Below are 20,070 nucleotides of genomic sequence, written 5' to 3' on the forward strand. Positions count from 1 at the left end.
GGTCCATGTTTCTTGCTGTGAGTCCAATTACTATTCATGTATCAGTAATTACTAAATATATTATTGCCAAAACTCGATCTCATGCCAATGACGGGGACAGATTCACTTCTAATGGATTGTGATTCTTCTTTGTCGCAGTTGAATCAATATTTTCCAGAAGTCGATCTTGTCGTTGCTGCGTAATCGGAGCAGCTGAAGGTGTATAGCGATCCGATATCCAACCCTCGATGTAATAACCAATAGAACCAACAACAGCTGCAACAGGTAGCGTTGCATAAACAGCATATCTGCGTATTGCCATATTTAGAAACCACATTTTCTGCAACAAGTAGATAAAATCAGATATTTTGCAAACTCATAATATTTATTAAAACAAGTATCGCTCTGCCGATAAGATTCTATGGGTGCACCAACATTGCACATCAAATCCTGTTGATTACACTTTGTTTGGAAAATCATAGTTGAATAATTGTGCTGAAGAACTTGATTCTCTCAATAACATTAATTGTAGCTTGGTAAAATATAAAATTTGAAAATAATGGCAAACAAAGTTGAGTAAATTAGGTTAGTATTTTTGGTTTGCCGTGTCACCGTCGGACAGACCGACCAGATTACTAAATATCTTGTCACAGTGATCCAGATTTGGTTTACATAAACCGTAAATAAATCAACTATTTTTAATTAACGTTGCTCACATCGTATTCGGAATTCCTATCCTACTTCCAATCATATACTCGATAAGTAAAAACTATTGCTCGCCTCACGATCGAAGCTCCGTACGGTAGCGCTCCCCAACAATGAACAAGTGAACACCGGATTTTGTCCAAGAGCGACCACCTGTTGTTTTTTCAAAATTTGATCAAACAACATTGAAGAAACATGGTTTATATTTTTATGCATGCAACAGCATGATTCTTTCTGGTCTTTGATTTATTCAGTTTTGATTTATATCTCCAGTCAACTAAAGTAGACGTCTGTTTAAATAATGTTCAAAATCATACCAATCTTCAGCTTTTTTGAAACCTAGCTCATTTTCGAATGATTGCAAATAAAGATTTACTACTTGGAGCGTTGACTGAGGATATACATTGGAGTCGCGCCATTTTGCTGACGATGAACTAAAATCCCTCGAATTTTTACACACGCGGACTCAAGAAAAACAAGTCCATGTCCGACCGTAATATACTTAGATATGATCATACATGAATTTTGGCGATGTCTGAACATATATGTATTATCAGATAAAAGCATATACATATATGATTAGATATAATCATATGTAAATACTAAAAAATTCTTAAATGCAATATGTTACATAAATTTATCATCATAATAATTAAATTTAAATCACTCTCACGGAATAGAACGCGTAGACTTCGATGAGTGGTATCCGAAACCTATAATTCTACGCCCAGCTAAGGTGTTATGAAGGTATTTTAAGGTTTGCCCACGTCGATTATGCACTTACGTGCGAATACTCCCAATGCAGGAAATGATAGAAAAAAGAAGAGATCGGTTCTAAGGGAGGTAGACGATTTAAATGATATAGTTGGTTTATTATGGATGATCGAGTAATTGAATTATAACAGTGGTCAGTGTGGAGGAGACGGCTTGGGGGATAGGTTTTGATTGTCATGGAGAGGTATAATTATCGTACGACAGCTAGGAAAGAAGTAGCGAGCTTAGAAAATGTAGGAGCCTTGCTAGTTGCAGTTGAAAGATGTATAAGTTCCTGCTGACTCGGTGAAGATAAGGAGAGTTGCTTGGTGTAAAGTGACTATAAGATTGTGGGAAAGGAATACGAGATCTGGGAGATGTAACATCATAATTGATAAAATTATAATTTCTTTACGAATTAAAATACATATAAAAAAATTCGGATTAATCAAGCCAATTCTCCTGTGGCTGAGCTGCTGTTATTATTCGCTGTGAGCCTCGCTCGTGCCGTCACCAGGCGGTTTCAAAAGCTAAATAGCCAGCGTGTTAATTTACATTAGAGGCATACTGATAAATATCCAAATCAGCAAAATATTATCAAATAAGTGATATTTCCATTGTAACAGTGAAGTCAAAAGTTGAAAATAATAACGAGTTGAAACTCCAGTAGTATGTAGCAATATAATATTAATAAATACACAATGAAAACCACTACCTTTTACGAATAAAGGTTTTTATTATTCTACTTGATAGTTTTTGTTTTATTAGAAAAAATTGGTGGCTGTAAATTTACTAAGCCGCAGATAACATGAATAATATTATCGATGCAAAAGAACAAATGTTCTGGAATTTTATACAAAATTTGATATGTTTTAAGTCGTTGCATAATTCTTTCTACATGAATTCGAACTCTTGCGATGTTGTAAGTCAGATCTGTTTCTTCTTTTGAAAATTCTGATTTTTTTTCCAAAAATGGTGGCATAATAAGTAATACTCGTTTACCACTTGCATCAATGATAGATCTTATTTCAGGAAAACCTTTATCTGCTAAAACCACATCACCATCTTCCAATGAATCTACCAAATTCGATTCAATAGTTAATTGGGAATCACCTTTTCTACCGCCAGCAACTTTCGATTTGAAACAGATGAACCCAGATGGTATGATTCCAATCAGTACTTTTGCTGTAAAACCTTTCTTATAATGAAAGTAACAGTAAATACGGTCGTCAACACTTGACGGAACATCTATCTTGAATTCAGTGCAGTCTATGATAACCCGAGTATTAGAGTACTGAGGTTTAAAACATTCCGGCATAGTTTTCTGTACGGCAGCTCTACTTGGCCAAAACACTAAATTTGCAGTTGACGAATTCAAATATTGTAAAGTTGAAAAGAATATCTTGGAGATAGTTGACCGATGTAAACCAAAGAAAATTGCTATGGCTGAAAATGTCAGTCCAGTTTTTATTTTCACTAAAAAAATTAAAAGCCTCTGTTCTCTTGTTATTGTAGATCTTTCCGATGGGTTTTCAGTTTTAGATAATAAAAAATTAAAGTTCTGGAAGTTCACTCCAGCAATATCTAATAAATCTTCATCGGTCTTAATAGATGGAAAACCACAGAAACTACGCTGTTTCCTATTTTGTTCAACTACAGCCTCGTTAAAACCAACCGACTTATCTACTCTATCTGTTAACGATGTGCCGCATTGTACCTCTTCATCTTTCATTTTTTTCCTATTCACAATAGTTTTGAGAGTGGCAATTTCCGGTATTTCAGTTTGAACTTCAGCATCGCAGTAGTTAGTCATGTAAATATATCTGTTACAAGTGAAAGCTTTTGTTTGTTCGATACCAGCAGAACTTACAAAATCTACTTGACACTCTTGATCACTTTTTAAAATTACTTCGGCACTGCTTATATCCATAGGTTCACGTCCACTATTATTGACAACATTGTTGGGGTCGTTATTAACTTGATTTCCAGTATCACAATTCACTCCGATGTTACGCTTGTGAAGAGTCTTTCTTCGGTTCATGAGTCGATTGTACCTATAATTAATAGATACATAGGTTACTATATAAATATCGATGTATATATTATTCAATTTTATAATTATTTTTTTACTTCTCATACATTTACCTGCTCAAAACAGCTCTTTCATTTACTTGCTTTGCATGATAAACTGGAGGGAATAGAGTTGGCGCGTAGCTTGGACTCGCAGGATCATCTGATTTTTTCTTGCCAATGAAATGAGCATTACATATTACATGATGAGTTTTTGGACTCCACTTTGAACCATCAGGACAGTAAAAAACAATAATACTTATGTATTTATATAGTGTTTCATGCAGATAGCATAACAGTTCACCTATTGATATAGTTGGCTTGATTTTAAAAATATAGAAAACTAAGGCATCGAAAGTAAAGTTATGTTACTTACTTTTTTCTTTTCACAGCAGCAATCCATTTTTGCCCTTGAACTATTTTATGTGATGCAGTTGGAAACTTGTAAAATATACAATCACTAGTTTTACCGTTATTTTTGCAGTTAACAACACAACAAGTGTAATTCCACATACCGTCTATTGTTTCTCATACAAAATGCTATCACAACACACGCTGGCTCAACTCACTACTCGCCACCCCGCGCGCTGCGATCGTTTCGCAGCTCCCCTCCAAGCGGCGGCTCACAGCGAATACCTACACTGATATTTTACATCACACTAGTATTAAGAAATCAATGAAAAGAAACTGATGCATTATTATTTATAATTATTGTCAAAAATTCAGTAACGCAAGTATGAATAAAGAGAGTAAAAATATAATATTCATTATACTTAAATAAAATATACGATTATAAAAAACAACGTAAAACATTTGTATTGTATAGCCAAACCTGGCCGGTTTTTTAATTTCAATGAACTTTATATATGTAATATTCTATACTCGATACAAGTAAATCGGTAGTAACAACTTACATTTTAGTCGATGTGTACTTATACCTATATCAGCTGTGACAACAACAGTGCCTTTTTGAAAGCACCTTTATTAGCTTTGACATAGACAAACGTATGGTGAAAAACAGCCACGTCGTTCATAATACATATCATTATTCGCTTTTTCAGATGATGAGCCATTAGTCGCTTGAAGGTTCTTAATCTCATTCGAATTCATTGACTGATGCCGTATTGTCGAATATCAACTCACATAAGCAATATAATCCAAATCAGAAAGGTTTGAATCAGACTACAATAAGAATAGTAAATATAACTATACGGCTGGATGACGACGATTAATCTGATTGAAAAACACGTATGTATATTATAGGTATATCATTTTGTTTAATTATCATATGTATTTGTCATTTCGGTCAAGATTATCCTTTCCCACGTTAGTACCTAATTAATATATGTATTATTACGTGCAATGAGGCAAAGTACGATTAACTCAGTAGACTACGTTCCATTTTTTCACCTTATTTTCCAATTTTAAATCCTTCACACGATTCCATTTTAATCGCATTTATTAACAAAGCAAATGTTAGATGGTCTTAGCGATAGTCAAGATTTGAACAATTGTATTGTTAGTATAAGATGCATGAGATATTTGGATAAATATTTAGTCGATACTTCTGGAAATGAGTGAAGAATTTTTGGTAATAGGCATATTATATCCGTAATATTTCGTATTTATTGAGTTTCACTTTAACCCTCTAAGAACGGCTGTCCATTTCAGTGGACACACATTTCGAAATTCATAAAAAAAAGTTTCGTCCATAAGTGTTTTTTTTTTCAAAGGATGGCGTTTTCCAACAGTTCGAAGTCCTATATGAGAAGAAAAAAGTGGTAGATCTAATTCAGTCCTGAAAGGGTTAATTAATGTTTTCGGTGCAAAGTTTTTATACGTGAGGTGCCTTTTTGGGGGAATTTCACTACTTTTTATAGAGAAGTTTCATTAGTTGTCCAACAATATGTCTTCAAAGATTTCAAATTTACACAACTTGTGTTTATACATAGGTATGAACAAACGGACAAAATGAAACGAAAACCTCAGTTTCAACTTTAAAAACTATAAATAATCTGTTACTAAATTCACAAAAAATGTATAGAAATTCCACCTTCGCTGTACAGAAATTTTACTCTTGCTACAGTTCTGTCTGGCAAATCTATGATAAATTTGGAAATAAAGCCCAAGAATGTTGAACTATTTCAATAAAATTCTGGTCATCCAGCGCAATTGGGACTAACCTGGCAACAAACTGTACACACATATCAAATTTCAGGGCAGGAGCACCTAATCAAGTTGTACGTAACGGACAACGTGATAACTGATTTTTGTTGATGGGAACTGCGATTAAAGAACCAAACATAATGATTCTATCAAATAGAATTCCCAGAGTCCTACTCTACGTAATCGCGTGGAGATTGTCATCGGTATTTCTAGTGCAAACGAGTGACGTAGCAGACGAATATTGGCAGTCAGTGGAGGTTGCTCATCGGCTGGCATTTGGTTATGGCCACTTAACCTGGGAGTGGCGGGAAGGAATACGTAGCTACATTTATCCGTTACTGATATCGTTGATCTATCGGATCCTTGGATTTTTTCACCTAGATTTTGCCACGCTTATAATAATCGCGCCTCGCATTATGCAAGCCCTTCTCTCCGCTTACGCTGATTACAGATTCTACGTATGGACCAAAAACAAGTGGGCCCTCTTCAGCCTCTGCACCAATTGGTTCTGGTATTACTATGCCTCTCGAACTTTAGTCAACACCTTGGAGACTTCCTTAACAACAATTGCCTTGTCCATTTTTCCGTGGCGAGATAGTAACACCAAGAGCGTCAGCTATATTTGGATCGTCGCATGGCTCTGCGTTGTTAGACCCACTGCGGCTGTGATATGGACTCCGTTATGTCTGTATCACCTTTTGACTACTCCGACCTCAGGAAGAATTGTTCTCCTTCTGAGTTATTTAAGAATAGGAATGACCACCTTATCTATAGCGACCTTGGTTGATACCATTGGTTATGGAAAGTTCGTTTTAAGTCACATAGAATTTCTTCGGATTAATCTCATCAATCGGGTTAGCGATATCTACGGTACTGAGCCTTTTTTCTGGTACTTGACCATAGGAATCCCAGTCATCTTGGGCCTATACTACGTCATATTTTTAATTGGTGCCTGGCAAGTCATGCAACATCCTACTAAGTTCCATACACAGGCTGTTATGTTAGTGGTTATTGGATGGACTCTGGCCATCTATTCAATGATACCTCATAAAGAAATTAGGTTTATTCTTCCGTTACTCCCATTCTTCACCTGCCTCAGTACTAGTGGGATTTTGTCCATAAACAACTCTGTGGGACCTTTTCCGCGAAAAGTTTTTATGGCCGTTTTGGTGCTCACTAATTTATTGCCGGGACTTTACTACTCCCTGATTCATTTGCGAGGTTCTTTAGATGTTATGAAAATACTGCGGCAGGAAATTTCAAACACAGACAATGATGAAGTCAATATCTTATTCCTCACGCCCTGCCATGTAACTCCCTTTTACAGTCACTTGCACGCTAATATAACAGCCAGATTTCTGACTTGTGAACCAAACTTATACCGCCAAAATGACCACGTTAATGAGACGGAAGTGTTCTTTGCAAATCCAAACCTATGGTTGAAACAAACTTATAGCAACACCAAAGATACGGAGATGCCCACACATCTTGTATTATTTAATGCGCTTGCCCCAACTATTCATCAGTTTCTTAACAAATACAGACTAATCGCTGATCTATTTCATGCTTATAACGCACCAAGTAGTCACAGTCAGTACCTACTGATTTACAAAAGGAAGTAATTACCCTTGATTCGATTGCATCAACAGCTTTATTCTAAGTATCTCTGTTGTCGACTGATAACTTCGTATGAACTCAATTTGATTAAGAGTTCCTAAGGTACTGATAGACTGAGATTACTTAGTCATCATTATGCATTTTGCCTACATGTAAAATTCGCATAAGATTTTCACTCGTTTATAACTTGTTACATCGGGATTACATTTTGGGTTTAGTGACTCAGATGGTTTTGGAATAATTGTAATTACTTCGAAATTTCAAGAGTCATGCAGATTGTTGTGTGACCTAGAATTAAGTTTTTTGTGTGTACGGGTTTGTAAGTATTGTGAAACTGACGTGTTACGATGTAAATATATCTGTGTCTGTTCATTGGGGTTAAAAATATTAGTATAAGAGCATAATATGGAAGGCTATTACAAAAATAGCAAACAGAATAAACCAGTGTTCAAAATGTTGAGGTTTTTTATTTCTACTTGATATCCAAGTATGTATGCTTTTACTTAAAATTGAATGTCACCTGGGACAAGTATCTTCTACGAAGTTGAAAAACATTTGTCAGTTTTTTCACATCAACTGGTACTAGACGATGATTTTTTTTCTTTCAAACACATATGGTACGCCAAAGGGTGATAAATTCTGACGACGTAGATCTTTCGCGGATCATCAGACATGACATACGCCGTTCACACTACGGACGGAATCTAAACCACGGAGTAGTAGGAAGGAGACGACACTGCGATAAGACTTGTCCCCAGTTTTGAGATAACGTAAGAAGAATTATCTGAATGCGACTTACACTCTTCTTACGGAAAAAGTTAAATTTTCGCTCTAAAATGTAAAAAAAGAACGGCGGCGATCGTAACGTACGTGCTCTAAAATACTCCGTAAATTATTCGTAAAATATACATTTGCAGTGAGTGAAAACCAGTGAAAATCTTAGTTCTCGTGCACATTGGCTTGGCCGATACGTCAGATTCTGGAAGTCACTTCGGCAGACTTCTATTTCTACACTTTTATTTCAGTTTAATAGATCGAAAGTTGTTTTTCTGCAGTTGTTACACCTGATGAATTCATTTATCAGGATGTCAAGATCTAATTCTTCAGGTATATCTTGGTGAATATGGTTTATAGCTACACCGCCCAAGTGATCTTGTAGTACCGTTGATATTCAATTAGTAATTGAAACAAAATTGAATTTTTTGAAACTGCAGATATCTGAGGTGTGGAATTCCACACCTACTAAATAGTGAGGTGTGGAGTGCTCCATACCTACTACAGTGATTTCGCCACCTGTGATTGATGAATATATGTCGAAATATCAAAGTCCACGTATTTCAAGTGAAAAATTGACTCGTCGTCGGCAAGGTGGATTTCAAAACTTATCTAAAAGCAGGGTGTACTGTGCCCTAAAAAACCCACCTTACCGAAGCAGGGTTAAAACATTTGCAATAAGAATCAAAATATCCCATTGGTAAATTATGAGTTTGAAGTTTCATAAAATGTTTTGTAAACCTTCGGACAGAAGAAACTGCAATATGGGCGATGAAAAAGGAGTATAGAATGAAAGAAAGAGGTACAAATACTTTTTATATGAAAATTATAAAAGCCTGAAGATGTGTACCTTGCATGGACAAAAGGTACGTGCCGAAGCTGGAGACAGGAAATAGATAATCTGAAAATGTTTGAAAAAGAAGTAACGCCTGCTTTTCTTAACTGTAACGTTGACAATATTCTTCAGTCAACTTTCGGATAAAGGAGAGGAAGAAGAAACTGACAAAATTCTTAATTGAACTGAGAATTTAGTAATTCGTGTACATTATATCTCCGTTTTACATGCAAGCTGTTGAGCTTTCCTTAACGTACATAAACTCGGCGGGGTTTCCGTCAAAGTATTTTTTTCTTTATATAATGCGTTTGACGCGAAATTTTACAGAATTTTGTGATTCGCTTGAGTATCCATTGACTATCAACAAAACCATAGTATAAGAATAGACCACGTGACCGGGCTGAGAAGTCGATAGCAGAATAGAAAGAGAAAGTTGCATATTTATAAGTTTATGATGGGACCACTCTGCTTCGTCTAGTCACGCATGCGCGAACACGCGTAGACACTGCGAGGTCAACTTTTACAAGGTCAAAGCTAAAGAATATGCATGCAGAACAATAAGCTCACGATTTTTAAAGATTTTCAAATTATGTATAAGTATTCAATAACAAAAGTCAAATGAGCCAAATAGAATGTTCGTGCAAGATATGCTTGTAAATTTCTTGTAAAATAATATTTTTATATATTACGAAAATATAATATTTTTTTACGTATTGTTTTAAGTATAATAATATTCAACGTTTTATTACAGTATATAATCATACAGTATGTACTTATGTGCATTATTCATGTTTGTTACCTGATAAAAATGATGAACAGCATTTAACGATTTAATATCCTATTATTTAATTTTAATGTTTTATTAGTATTATTCCTATTTTTAAATTATAACTTCTAATTTATGTTTTATGTACAATATATGTATAAGAACTTCCATCCCTCCATTCATTTTCTATTTCATTCTTACCAAAAGAACGCTGAGCGCGCATGCGTGATTAAACAAGGATAGAGGGGTCCTATCAGGGTTGCCATACGTACGATAACTATAGTACATGTACGATATATTTACCGTCCGTACGATACACGATTATCGTACTAATTTGTACGATAATTGTACCATATTATGTGAGATTGTCCGATATTTTTTTTTTTGCTCCTTAGTCGATACGTCAGAACGTCACGCCGGAGCGTCAATCTTAGGCCCAAACATCGAGGAAAATGAATAAGTACAGCGTAGCATTTTTATTTTCGAAAATTTCATCCTCTATTATTCTGTCTTTTTACCAGCAGTCGGTATTCCGCTTAACCTCCTCGTCAGGACTGTCAGGAGTAAGAATCGATTTATCAACTCAATGCTTTTCTCCTAACAGAAAGGTGCATACCATAATTTAGTACGATAATTTATAATAATAGACGATAATTAGGACGATAATTTTTTTTATCATCGTACGATAAGTGTACGATAAATTTATGCAGCCTGGTACGATATTTTCGCAACGGCCATTTGGCAACCCTGGGTCCTATGTGCAGCTTTCTCTTTCTATTGCGCTATTGCATTCTCCAAAGGGCCACCTTCGTTACTCCTGCGGTCTATTCTTGTATGCTATGAACAAAACCGACCCACCAGGACTGTCTGATTAGCACGCTGATTAGTCTGAAACCCGACTGGTTCTATCGAGTTATTTGAAAATGCGAAAGAAGCGTAGGAATTGGATGTTGAGGCTCAGATAGCCGTTACCGGTTATCCGGCTGTTCCTGTTATCTTTAAACTCCATATTCACTTATTCGTGTCGATTCTTGGTAACTCGCGTTGCACATACCTATAATCAACCGATAACGCGACGCGATGTGTGATTGTTTAGCCCACTGTTGGATACACAACGAAAATATTAGACTATTTAGGTAAAAAACTTTGGTCCCGAGTAACCAGAGCAGCTGGGAATAATTTTCGCCGGAAATCAATGACGAAGATTTGAATTTCGGCGTTCGATTATTGTGAGCCTAACCTAACTTAACCTAATCTAGCAACAAACTGTATACACATATCAAATTTCAGGACAGGTGTACCTAATCAAGTTATACGTAACGGACAACGTAATAACTGATTTTCGTTGACGGAAACTGCGAACAAAGAACCAAACAAAATGATTCTATCAAACAGAATTCACAAAGTCCTACTCTACGTGATCGCGTGGAGATTGTCATCAGTATTTCTAGTGCAAACGAGTGACGTACCGGACGAATATTGGCAGTCGGTGGAGGTTGCTCATCGGCTGGCATTTGGTTATGGCCACTTAACCTGGGAGTGGCGGGAAGGAATACGTAGCTACATTTATCCGTTACTGATATCGTTGATCTATCGGATCCTTGGATTTTTTCACCTAGATTTTGCCACGCTTATAATAATCGCGCCTCGCATTATGCAAGCCCTTCTCTCCGCTTACGCTGATTACAGATTCTACGTATGGACCAAAAACAAGTGGGCCCTCTTCAGCCTCTGCACCAATTGGTTCTGGTATTACTATGCCTCTCGAACTTTAGTCAACACCTTGGAGACTTCCTTAACAACAATTGCCTTGTCCATTTTTCCGTGGCGAGATAGTAACACCAAGAGCGTCAGCTATATTTGGATCATCGCATGGCTCTGCGTTGTTAGACTCACTGCGGCTGTGATATGGACTCCGTTATGTCTGTATCACCTTTTGACTACTCCGACCTCAGGAAGAATTGTTCTCCTTCTGAGTTATTTAAGAATAGGAATGACCACCTTATCTATAGCGACCTTGGTTGATACCATTGGTTATGGAAAGTTCGTTTTAAGTCACATAGAATTTCTTCGGATTAATCTCATCAATCGGGTTAGCGATATCTACGGTACTGAGCCGTTTTTCTGGTACTTGACCATAGGAATCCCAGTCATCTTGGGCCTATACTACGTCATATTTTTGATTGGTGCCTGGCAAGTCGTGCAACATCCTGCCAAGTTTCACAGACAGGCTGTTATGTTAGTCGTTATTGGATGGACTCTGGCCATCTATTCAATGATACCTCATAAAGAAATTAGGTTTATTCTTCCGTTACTCCCATTCTTCGTCTGCCTTGGTACTAGTGGCATTTTGTGCATAAAAAATTCTGTGGCACCCTTTACGCGAAAAGTTCTCATGACCGTTTTGGTGCTCACTAATTTATTGCCAGGACTTTACTTCTCTCTGATTCATTTGCGAGGTTCGTTAGATGCCATGAAAATATTACGTCAGGAAATTGCAAGTGTACCAAATGATGACGTCAATATCTTATTCCTCACTCCCTGCCATGCAACTCCCTTTTATAGTCACTTGCATGCTAATGTAACAGCCAGGTTTCTGACTTGCGAACCAAGCTTAAGCAACCGAGATGACTACATTGATGAGGCGTCAGAGTTCTTTGCAAATCCAAACCTCTGGTTAAGACAAACTTACAGTAACACCAAAGATACGGAGATGCCCACACATCTTGTATTATTTCATGAGCTTGCTCCAAGTATTCATCAATTTCTTGATAAATACAGACTAATCGCTGATTTATTTTATGCTCATATCACACCAACTAATTACAGTCGATACCTACTGATTTACAAAAGGAAGTGACTATCCTTGATTCAATTGCATCGATTGCTTCATTTTAAGTATCTCCATTGTCGACTGATAACTTCGTATCTAGTCTAAGTGATTAACAATTCCTAAACTGCCGATATACTAAGACTACTTAGTCATCATTATGCATTTTGTTTACATGTAAAATTCGCATAAGATTTTCATTAGCCTATAACTTGTTACATCAGGATTCCGCCTTGGGTTTGGTGACTCAAATGGCTCGGGAATAATTGTTATTACTGCGAAACTTCGAGAGTCATGCAAATTGTTATATGACTTAACATTAAGTTTTTTGTGTGTTACAGGTTTGTAAATATTATGAAACTGACATGTTATGACGTAAAATTATCTGTGCCTGCTCATTGGACTTAAAATGTTAGTAGGGCGTGATATGAATGCTATTACAAAAGTAGCAATCGTAATAAACCAGTGTTTAAAATGTCACCGTTTTTTATTCCTATTTGATATCCAAGTATCCAATCTTACAATCAGGTGGACAGTGAAAATGCTGTTAGCTATGCTCAATTAAAATTCAATGTCACTTGGGCCTGCCAGAATATTGGAAAGTTTCCAGTGACGGTTTTCCTATAAATGTCAATCAACCATTCAACATCCTATTTCTCTAAAGTATTTTTCAATTAATCACTAGTATACTCATTGCTTTCCCACTTCTTGATGTGTTATATTTCTTTTTTCGTAATTGACCGTTATACAAGCTACCATAGATATAACAGACTTTTCAATTACTCTGAGGCATTATAGTCATTCAAACTTGTGGCTTTTGACAAGCAATCGTGGTTATAACTGTATTATATTGCAAGTAGAATTCAAGGTCGTGGATTATTTCCTCCGATCAACAAAGTATTTAAATATAATTTGATATTTGAGCCCTAGTGATGAGTGGGAAGTTCGAACGGCGGGGAGGAACACACACAATTGACCATGAATGATAAGTTCGAACGAGTTTTTTTTTACTATCTTCTACAAAGTTGAAAAATATTTTTGTTTCAAAAACGTACCGTGATAGCTGTAATGACATAGTAATGACGTAACCAAGGTCCGAGTTTGTGGCTAACCTAGCCTATCGAGTTCAGTTTTATCCTTGTCTTATATGGGAGCTTGCGCAAGTGTGCGAGACACGTGTCTAATTTTTCCCTTGTAGTTATCTCGCTACACTCGGATGCGCCCGAACGTAGCCTTTGGTTGTATCTCTTTCGACAGTTAAATTATGTGCATGCATACATACGTAAAATCGAAGGTTCGCACCGTCATTCCATGAAGGCGGTGATCATTGAAAATTTACTTAATATTTATTTTGACGGTTAGGACATAGGTGGTCGCGCGGTTAGGTTGGCATACGTTGCGTCACTGGCGTAGTGACTTGCGTTGATGTAAATTGGAGGTAACGAACGAAGTAGAATTGTAAGAAAACAAAAACGAGTGATAAACACCGGGTAATGTATTCAAGAATTCAAATGCATTCCATCGAAAGCGAATGAAAACCAGATACCAATTAAAGTCCATAGTGAGGGAACCGAAAGGGAGTTAAGGCAAAAATGGCACCTGCACTTAGTAAATTTGTAACAAAAAGGTCAATCGCAGGAGCGATAAGTGTCAGCGCAATAATTTGGCTGCTGAACAAAAAAACGAAAAAACGGACATCGAAACTTAGGTAACTAATTAAAATTACTAGTCGAAACCGTCGACGTTGTCTCATTCATTTGTCTACATTCTGCAATGTCACTAACTTTCTTCTCCTAAATAATGCAATGTAATAATTTTCCTTTCACAGACATCAACAGACAAACAACGACATTCAGTATGTCATTAAAGAGGTAAGGATGACAAATTTCATCATAGTTACTCAGAGAATCATTAAACGATAATTCAATTTCTGCAGGACAAACCAAAATCGCCCAAAGCTCACGTTAACGCAGAATTCTTCAGGCAGCTACGCCAGCTTATTGCTATTGGCGTTCCAGGAGTTTTTTCCACAGAATCGGGATACTTACTCCTGATAGCTGTGGCTCTCGTTGTCAGATCGTTTTGTGATTTATGGATGATTAATGCAGGGACGCTTATCGAATCGTATGTAAACTTTGGTTATCTAAAATTATACAATTTGTAGATATTGTATTATTCTATCTAGTATTTACTGCGTCCATGCTTTTTGTCCTTAAGCAAAAAATCATTTTCAGGTCTATAGTTAGTATGAATGGACCTCTATTTAGAAAACGACTTTTCTGGTTCTTCTCCGCATTGCCGTTGGTAAGCGAGTGTATTTGTTCAATTGATTTCATTTAATGTTAAATTTAAAAAATATGCCATTATTGTCAAATGAGTTGTTGATGATGAGTCTAAAATTGGTGTTACAATAATACGCACTTGAAATATCGGGATCTATCAAACATAGTGAAAATAGAAACACCACAATTTTATGCTCATTGCATCGGATAATGAATATCAGCTCTCTGGAATGTTAATATTGTTTTTCACCTATAAAATTATAATTTCCTAAAATTTGATAAAATTTTCACCACACATTTATTGATTTAGGTTTCAATAGTGAACAATATACTGAAGTATGGTATTGGCGAAGTGAAACTTAGGTTACGCACTAACATTACACACCACCTTATGGATAAATACCTCAAGTAAGTATTAAGTGTTGGTTGCAATCAGAGAAGAAGCCATTTCGAAGATAACGATATGATGTATCAGGGTAGAAACAATTTATGTACAGATTTTTTCAGGCTTTAAATTGGCATATTATGTCTGTGGTATTAATATTTGTTTATGCAATTACAATCTAATTCATCTAATCATTTATTCATTAATTCACAGGGGTTTCACATACTATAAAATGTGCAACTTGGATAACCGCATTGCAAATCCAGACCAATTGCTCACAACAGATGTTGATAAATTCTGCGAAAGTTGCACAGATTTGTACAGTAATATTGCTAAACCTCTACTGGATATATCTATTTACGTATACAGACTCACGTCCACTCTCGGAGGACAGGTAAAGACAATATTTAAAATGAAATTTTATACTTTGATACATGAATAAAGTAGCTGCTCAAAAACTTTTTGCTGCAAATCCGTAAAGACCAGTCATCGCTCATATAACGTTCTAATTTGGCACATCACGCAAAATCATGATTGTTTGTTTCATTTTTTTTTTCCCCAACAGACACCCCTGCTTATGCTGGGTTACTTGTTGGGAGCAGGAACGTTTTTAACGCATCTTCGTAGACCAATCGGGTCATTGACTGTGACGGAACAGCGACTTGAAGGGGAATATCGTCACATTAACTCACGCCTGATAGTCAATTCAGAAGAGATTGCTTTTTATCAGGGAAATAATCGTGAGAAGCTAACCCTCCTCACCAGCTTCCAAAAATTGGTAAAACATTTTTTTGTATACCATGAATATGTTGCGAGATAACACAGAAATTAGACACGGTAACTAATAACTTTTAATGGACTCTTTAGATCACACATCTACGAAGGTTCCTTGAGTTTAAAGTAACTTTGGGAGTAGTGGATAATTTTGTTGGGAAGTGTAAGTAAAATAGTAAACAAAATATCTATAATTGACCACAGCAAGATTTTGGGGAGAGATCAAGAACAAAGACCGCAACTGGGATAATTTTATTTCTTATTTCCAGATGCGGCAACGATTGTCGGTTTCTATGCAGTCAGCATTCCCTTCCTCCAAAAAAATCATCCGATACTGAGTGGAACCCCTGATCATCGTTACAAAAGTTACTACACATATGGCCGAATGTTGATAAAGTTGGCGGAAGCTATCGGCAGGCTGGTACTTGCAGGAAGAGAGTTGACACGACTGGCCGGTTTCACAGCCAGAGTTACAGAAATAAGAACAGTCTTGAACGATCTGAACTCAGGGAAATATCAGCGAACTATGGTGGCAGACAATAAGTCCGAACCGGTTGGCGCACCAGGAGCAGGAAAAATAGTTGCTAAGGACAACATAATAAAATTCGAGCATGTGCCTTTAGTTACACCAAACGGTGATGTACTTGTAAAAGATTTATGTTTTGAGGTGAAATCTGGCATGAACGTTTTGGTCTGCGGTCCAAATGGTTGTGGAAAGAGTTCCCTATTCCGAATTCTCGGCGAGGTAAATAATCGGCACCAATTCAATTTTCTGTTCATTGCCTGAGCAATAGCTGTATCATAATAATCAATAACTTAATCAACAATTAGCTTTGGCCAGTCTGGGGAGGAATTGTAACTAAGCCACCAAAGGGGAAATTGTTTTACATCCCGCAAAGACCGTACATGACGTTGGGTACGCTCAGAGACCAAGTAATTTACCCTCATACAAGAGCTGAAATGCTGCGACGAGGTAATTGTAATGACGCCGATCTGGAGGAGTTCTTAAATGTGGTGCAACTTGGTCATCTGCTGGAAAGAGACGGTCAAGGAAAGGGGAAAGGACAGGGTTGGGACACCGTTGCCGACTGGATTGACGTTTTGTCAGGCGGAGAAAAGCAGCGCATTGCGGTAAATTGTTTCCCCTTGTATACGGGCGCGTATACCAGTGAACTAAAACTTTTTGTTATTCGTGTAAATTGACGCGGAACCGATTTTTTTATGTTCAGATGGCAAGGTTGTTTTATCATGCACCACAGTTCGCCATTCTCGACGAATGTACGAGTGCAGTTAGCGTGGATGTCGAGGATTCCATGTATTCTTACTGCAGACGAGCTGGTATTACTTTATTCACCGTTTCTCACCGAAAGTCCCTTTGGAAACACCACGAGGTAGGACTCAAAATCTGGCTTGTTACTTTCGCAAACCTGATGTATAAATGTGGATAATAATGTCGTTTCTGTTTCTTTTTTTGTTCAGTATTACCTTCAAATGGATGGTAGAGGCTCGTTTGAGTTTAAACAAATTGAGCAAGATACAGAAGAATTTGGATCATGAATTTTATTGTGAATCGTAATTCTCTATAAGGTGGTATGCATTAAATATACATATAGATACAATTACAAGAATTATAGAACAAATATGATAAATTATCAAATCAAGCATCTAACGAATGATCCCAGAAATTAAAATTCGAACGTAATCGATTTTAGAGAGTAGGATTTGAGCTCATATTATACGCACACATCTCTGTAGGCATAGAAGATATTTTTACACAGGTCAACTATAAATACGTCGTCAATACTTGAAAACCGGGTTGTAAAAATATACGTACAATGATTTTTTAATAATTTCACTATGGGGAAATTTCGAAAATCTAAATCAAGTTTTACAGAAATATAATGGTTATCATTATTTAGAACATTTAGGAATATTATCGCAACTATTGTATTATCGGATAGTTTCATGATAATGTTTAGCAAACAAATTGTCTCACAATCAACAGTTCACAGGCTATGGGATTTTTGAATTAAGTTGATTCAAGTCAAAATTTTCACCACTCTATCTCCTCTTACAAATATACAGGGGATCTCTGATGAAAGGGCAACCTCTGAGCTCACACCGCTAGCGCTAACCACATGTACAAGTTTTTGTTCACAGCATTTATCTGCTATGCTCGGGTCACGTAAAAGTTGCTACTCGCGTGGCTTGGAGATTGCCTTTTGACCAGACATTCCCTGTATATGAAGAATAGAAATGGACGGGAACAATATTCTGAATGGGTATAGGAGAGAGTTTGGTAACATCGGGAATCTATAAATTATTGGGAATGAGTACATAGAGAACAAGGGGTGTATATCAGTTTAATACTGTGTGTGTCCTGTTAAATTACGTGAACAATACTTAAAGTAATCGAATTTGTGCCGAGATAAAGTAAAAAACAAATTTACGTTAGGATCAAATAAATGGTAAATATAACTGTATATATTATACTATATTCATACAGGTGAATCATGGATAGTTTAGGCTACCACGATGCTCAGCCACGGCTTGATTCCAAAACTAATGTGTTCAAGAAGGGATCGTTAGGCTACGTTTTATAGATAATAATTACTAGCGTATAACATCACAAGCATTTGAACTCTTTTAAAAAAATTTAACGCCATTTAATGGCGTTAGGGTAAGAACAAGAATTTGTCACTTGTGAATTTGTAAGCTTTAGACCCTTAAATCTAAGATTAGGAGGGGATGTAATAAATTGTACTATAGATAATTAGACCAAACGTTTTGACCGAGTGACAATGAAAATTAAATGAAACGCGTTGCATTATCGTTGAACGTAAATATTTTGTTCAATGAACATCTTCTGGAATAAGATGTAAGATTGTTGATAGAAATGAAAATTTTGCGTCTCAGCAATTAGTAATTAATTTGAACAATTCTAAACAAAAGTTTTTTACTGCTTGTTTATTTGATCTCTCATTATTAAATACAATTCAAATATTAATATATTCGACATAGTGCAATTTTTAAGTAAAAAATCAGTTGCGAAATATCGTATTCGAAAAAATTACTACCGCCTCTAGAGACTGTACTTTACAATGCCATAGTTATCTTATATCCAGCTTAAATGCGAAAAGACCTCTACTCGCGGAAATAATAATTACACATTTATATTCTTCTTCCGAAAATTACCTCCTATTTTACTCTCGGTAGTAAAATCACAGAGAAGTCTAACGAAAATTATAAGGTTTCAGTTAACACTGAGTACAGTTGTATATTATGTATACATATTTATGACGGAGACGATTAATTACAATTATTGTTATATTGTTAATTGTTATGTGCAGAGCACATTGTATATTTATATAAGGTAATAATTTTAACAAAAATGTCATCACAATAACCATAGTCTTAACGATTTTATTATTAGTATACATGTATATGGAATTGCTGGCCAACGGGTAAAAATATTGAAACAATTTTTTTATATTGAAATAAAGATCACTTTCCGAAGAAAGCATTGTACAGAAAAATGATTAAAAAATAACCGCAATTTTCAGTCAGTGAAAAGGTTTTTGTGAGGGATAAATAAGATATTTGTGGCGCCCATTTTTGACCATTGATTCTTGGTGTTTTTACCAAATCAAGGAGAATTTCAAGAATAAAAAATTCGCCATTTCGGCCTCCCTAAGGAGATGTAAGCATTTTTAACGGTCATTGGAAACACATCGAAATTCAACGATTTTTTTTTACTCATGAGTTTGGCATCCGTACGAAAGGGGCACAGTCGAAACCACAGTCACATCAACACGTAATAAAATCGCAGAAGGTGACTGTCGCAGCCCAAAGGTTATAATTAATTCGACCTCCGTATGACAATGTTTGTTTAGTAATAAATATCTCGTGAAATAATGAAAATACCAACTTTTCTTTATTTTGATTTAAATATCGTACTCGTGCCCTTTTATGTTATTTAGGGTGCGTTCCGAAACTAGCTGGCAACGATATAAACTCCCTAGGACAGTGACAAAGCTATTCCACGAGCTAATCTCGGAATGCACCCTTACTTACAAACAGGTCTTTCTATGTCGATAACGCCTAGTTCTATAATAGCTTTCATAGCACATGAAA

General features: G+C 36.2%; 3 protein-coding genes and 1 long non-coding RNA gene across 9 annotated transcripts; 3 read left to right on the plus strand and 1 right to left on the minus strand.

The window, feature by feature from the left end:
* Nucleotides 1-115: 115 nt before the first annotated feature.
* LOC138190919 (uncharacterized) lies at nucleotides 116-8,223 on the minus strand. Its single transcript, XR_011177027.1, has 3 exons — nucleotides 7,811-8,223; nucleotides 696-837; nucleotides 116-255 (listed from the first exon to the last, which is right to left on the minus strand). It is a non-coding gene; the product is annotated as an uncharacterized lncRNA (long non-coding RNA).
* LOC124215813 (GPI mannosyltransferase 3-like) lies at nucleotides 4,164-7,729 on the plus strand. Of its 2 annotated transcripts, none has more exons than XM_046619592.2 (3): nucleotides 4,164-4,241; nucleotides 4,569-4,755; nucleotides 5,726-7,705. In XM_046619592.2, the coding sequence occupies exon 3, from the start codon at nucleotides 5,784-5,786 to the stop codon at nucleotides 7,293-7,295; it is 1,512 nt and encodes a 503-aa protein (XP_046475548.1). In that variant the 5' UTR covers nucleotides 4,164-4,241; nucleotides 4,569-4,755; nucleotides 5,726-5,783; the 3' UTR covers nucleotides 7,296-7,705. The 2 variants fall into 2 exon arrangements, with proteins under 2 accessions (XP_046475548.1, XP_068991869.1); XM_069135768.1 differs by lacking the exon at nucleotides 4,164-4,241 and adding an exon at nucleotides 4,301-4,398 and having other exon boundaries at nucleotides 5,726-7,729.
* On the plus strand, nucleotides 8,223-13,217 carry LOC124215814 (GPI mannosyltransferase 3-like). 5 transcript variants are annotated; one of them, XM_046619595.2, is made up of 2 exons: nucleotides 8,223-8,866; nucleotides 10,956-13,217. In XM_046619595.2, the coding sequence occupies exon 2, from the start codon at nucleotides 11,044-11,046 to the stop codon at nucleotides 12,523-12,525; it is 1,482 nt and encodes a 493-aa protein (XP_046475551.1). In that variant the 5' UTR covers nucleotides 8,223-8,866; nucleotides 10,956-11,043; the 3' UTR covers nucleotides 12,526-13,217. The 5 variants fall into 5 exon arrangements, with proteins under 5 accessions (XP_046475551.1, XP_046475554.1, XP_068991871.1 ...); XM_046619598.2 differs by lacking the exon at nucleotides 8,223-8,866 and adding an exon at nucleotides 10,165-10,801 and having other exon boundaries at nucleotides 10,961-13,217; XM_069135770.1 differs by lacking the exon at nucleotides 8,223-8,866 and adding an exon at nucleotides 10,166-10,894.
* Nucleotides 13,218-13,719: 502 nt separating this feature from the next.
* Pmp70 (ATP binding cassette subfamily D member Pmp70) lies at nucleotides 13,720-19,857 on the plus strand. Its single transcript, XM_046619583.2, has 13 exons — nucleotides 13,720-14,203; nucleotides 14,324-14,366; nucleotides 14,432-14,619; nucleotides 14,730-14,799; nucleotides 15,088-15,185; nucleotides 15,376-15,556; nucleotides 15,728-15,940; nucleotides 16,030-16,099; nucleotides 16,206-16,681; nucleotides 16,768-17,067; nucleotides 17,166-17,327; nucleotides 17,416-17,523; nucleotides 18,443-19,857. The coding sequence occupies exons 1-12, from the start codon at nucleotides 14,088-14,090 to the stop codon at nucleotides 17,491-17,493; spliced, it is 1,995 nt and encodes a 664-aa protein (XP_046475539.1). The 5' UTR covers nucleotides 13,720-14,087; the 3' UTR covers nucleotides 17,494-17,523; nucleotides 18,443-19,857.
* The last annotated feature ends 213 nt before the right edge of the window (nucleotides 19,858-20,070 follow it).

The sequence above is a fragment of the Neodiprion pinetum genome, chromosome 4 (genome assembly GCF_021155775.2).
Source record: "Neodiprion pinetum isolate iyNeoPine1 chromosome 4, iyNeoPine1.2, whole genome shotgun sequence".
NCBI classification, from domain to species: Eukaryota; Metazoa; Arthropoda; class Insecta; order Hymenoptera; family Diprionidae; genus Neodiprion; species Neodiprion pinetum.

Bases quoted from the DNA above. Each gene is read 5' to 3' on its own strand.
- Pmp70 (XM_046619583.2), top strand. From the start codon at position 14,088: ATGGCACCTGCACTTAGTAAATTTGTAACAAAAAGGTCAATCGCAGGA. The intron at 14,204-14,323 runs GTAACTAATTAA...TTCCTTTCACAG, and splicing joins AAACGGACATCGAAACTTAG to ACATCAACAGACAAACAACG. The intron at 16,682-16,767 runs GTAAATAATCGG...ATCAACAATTAG, and splicing joins TATTCCGAATTCTCGGCGAG to CTTTGGCCAGTCTGGGGAGG.
- LOC124215814 (XM_046619595.2), top strand. From the start codon at position 11,044: ATGATTCTATCAAACAGAATTCACAAAGTCCTACTCTACGTGATCGCG.
- LOC124215813 (XM_046619592.2), top strand. From the start codon at position 5,784: ATGGGAACTGCGATTAAAGAACCAAACATAATGATTCTATCAAATAGA.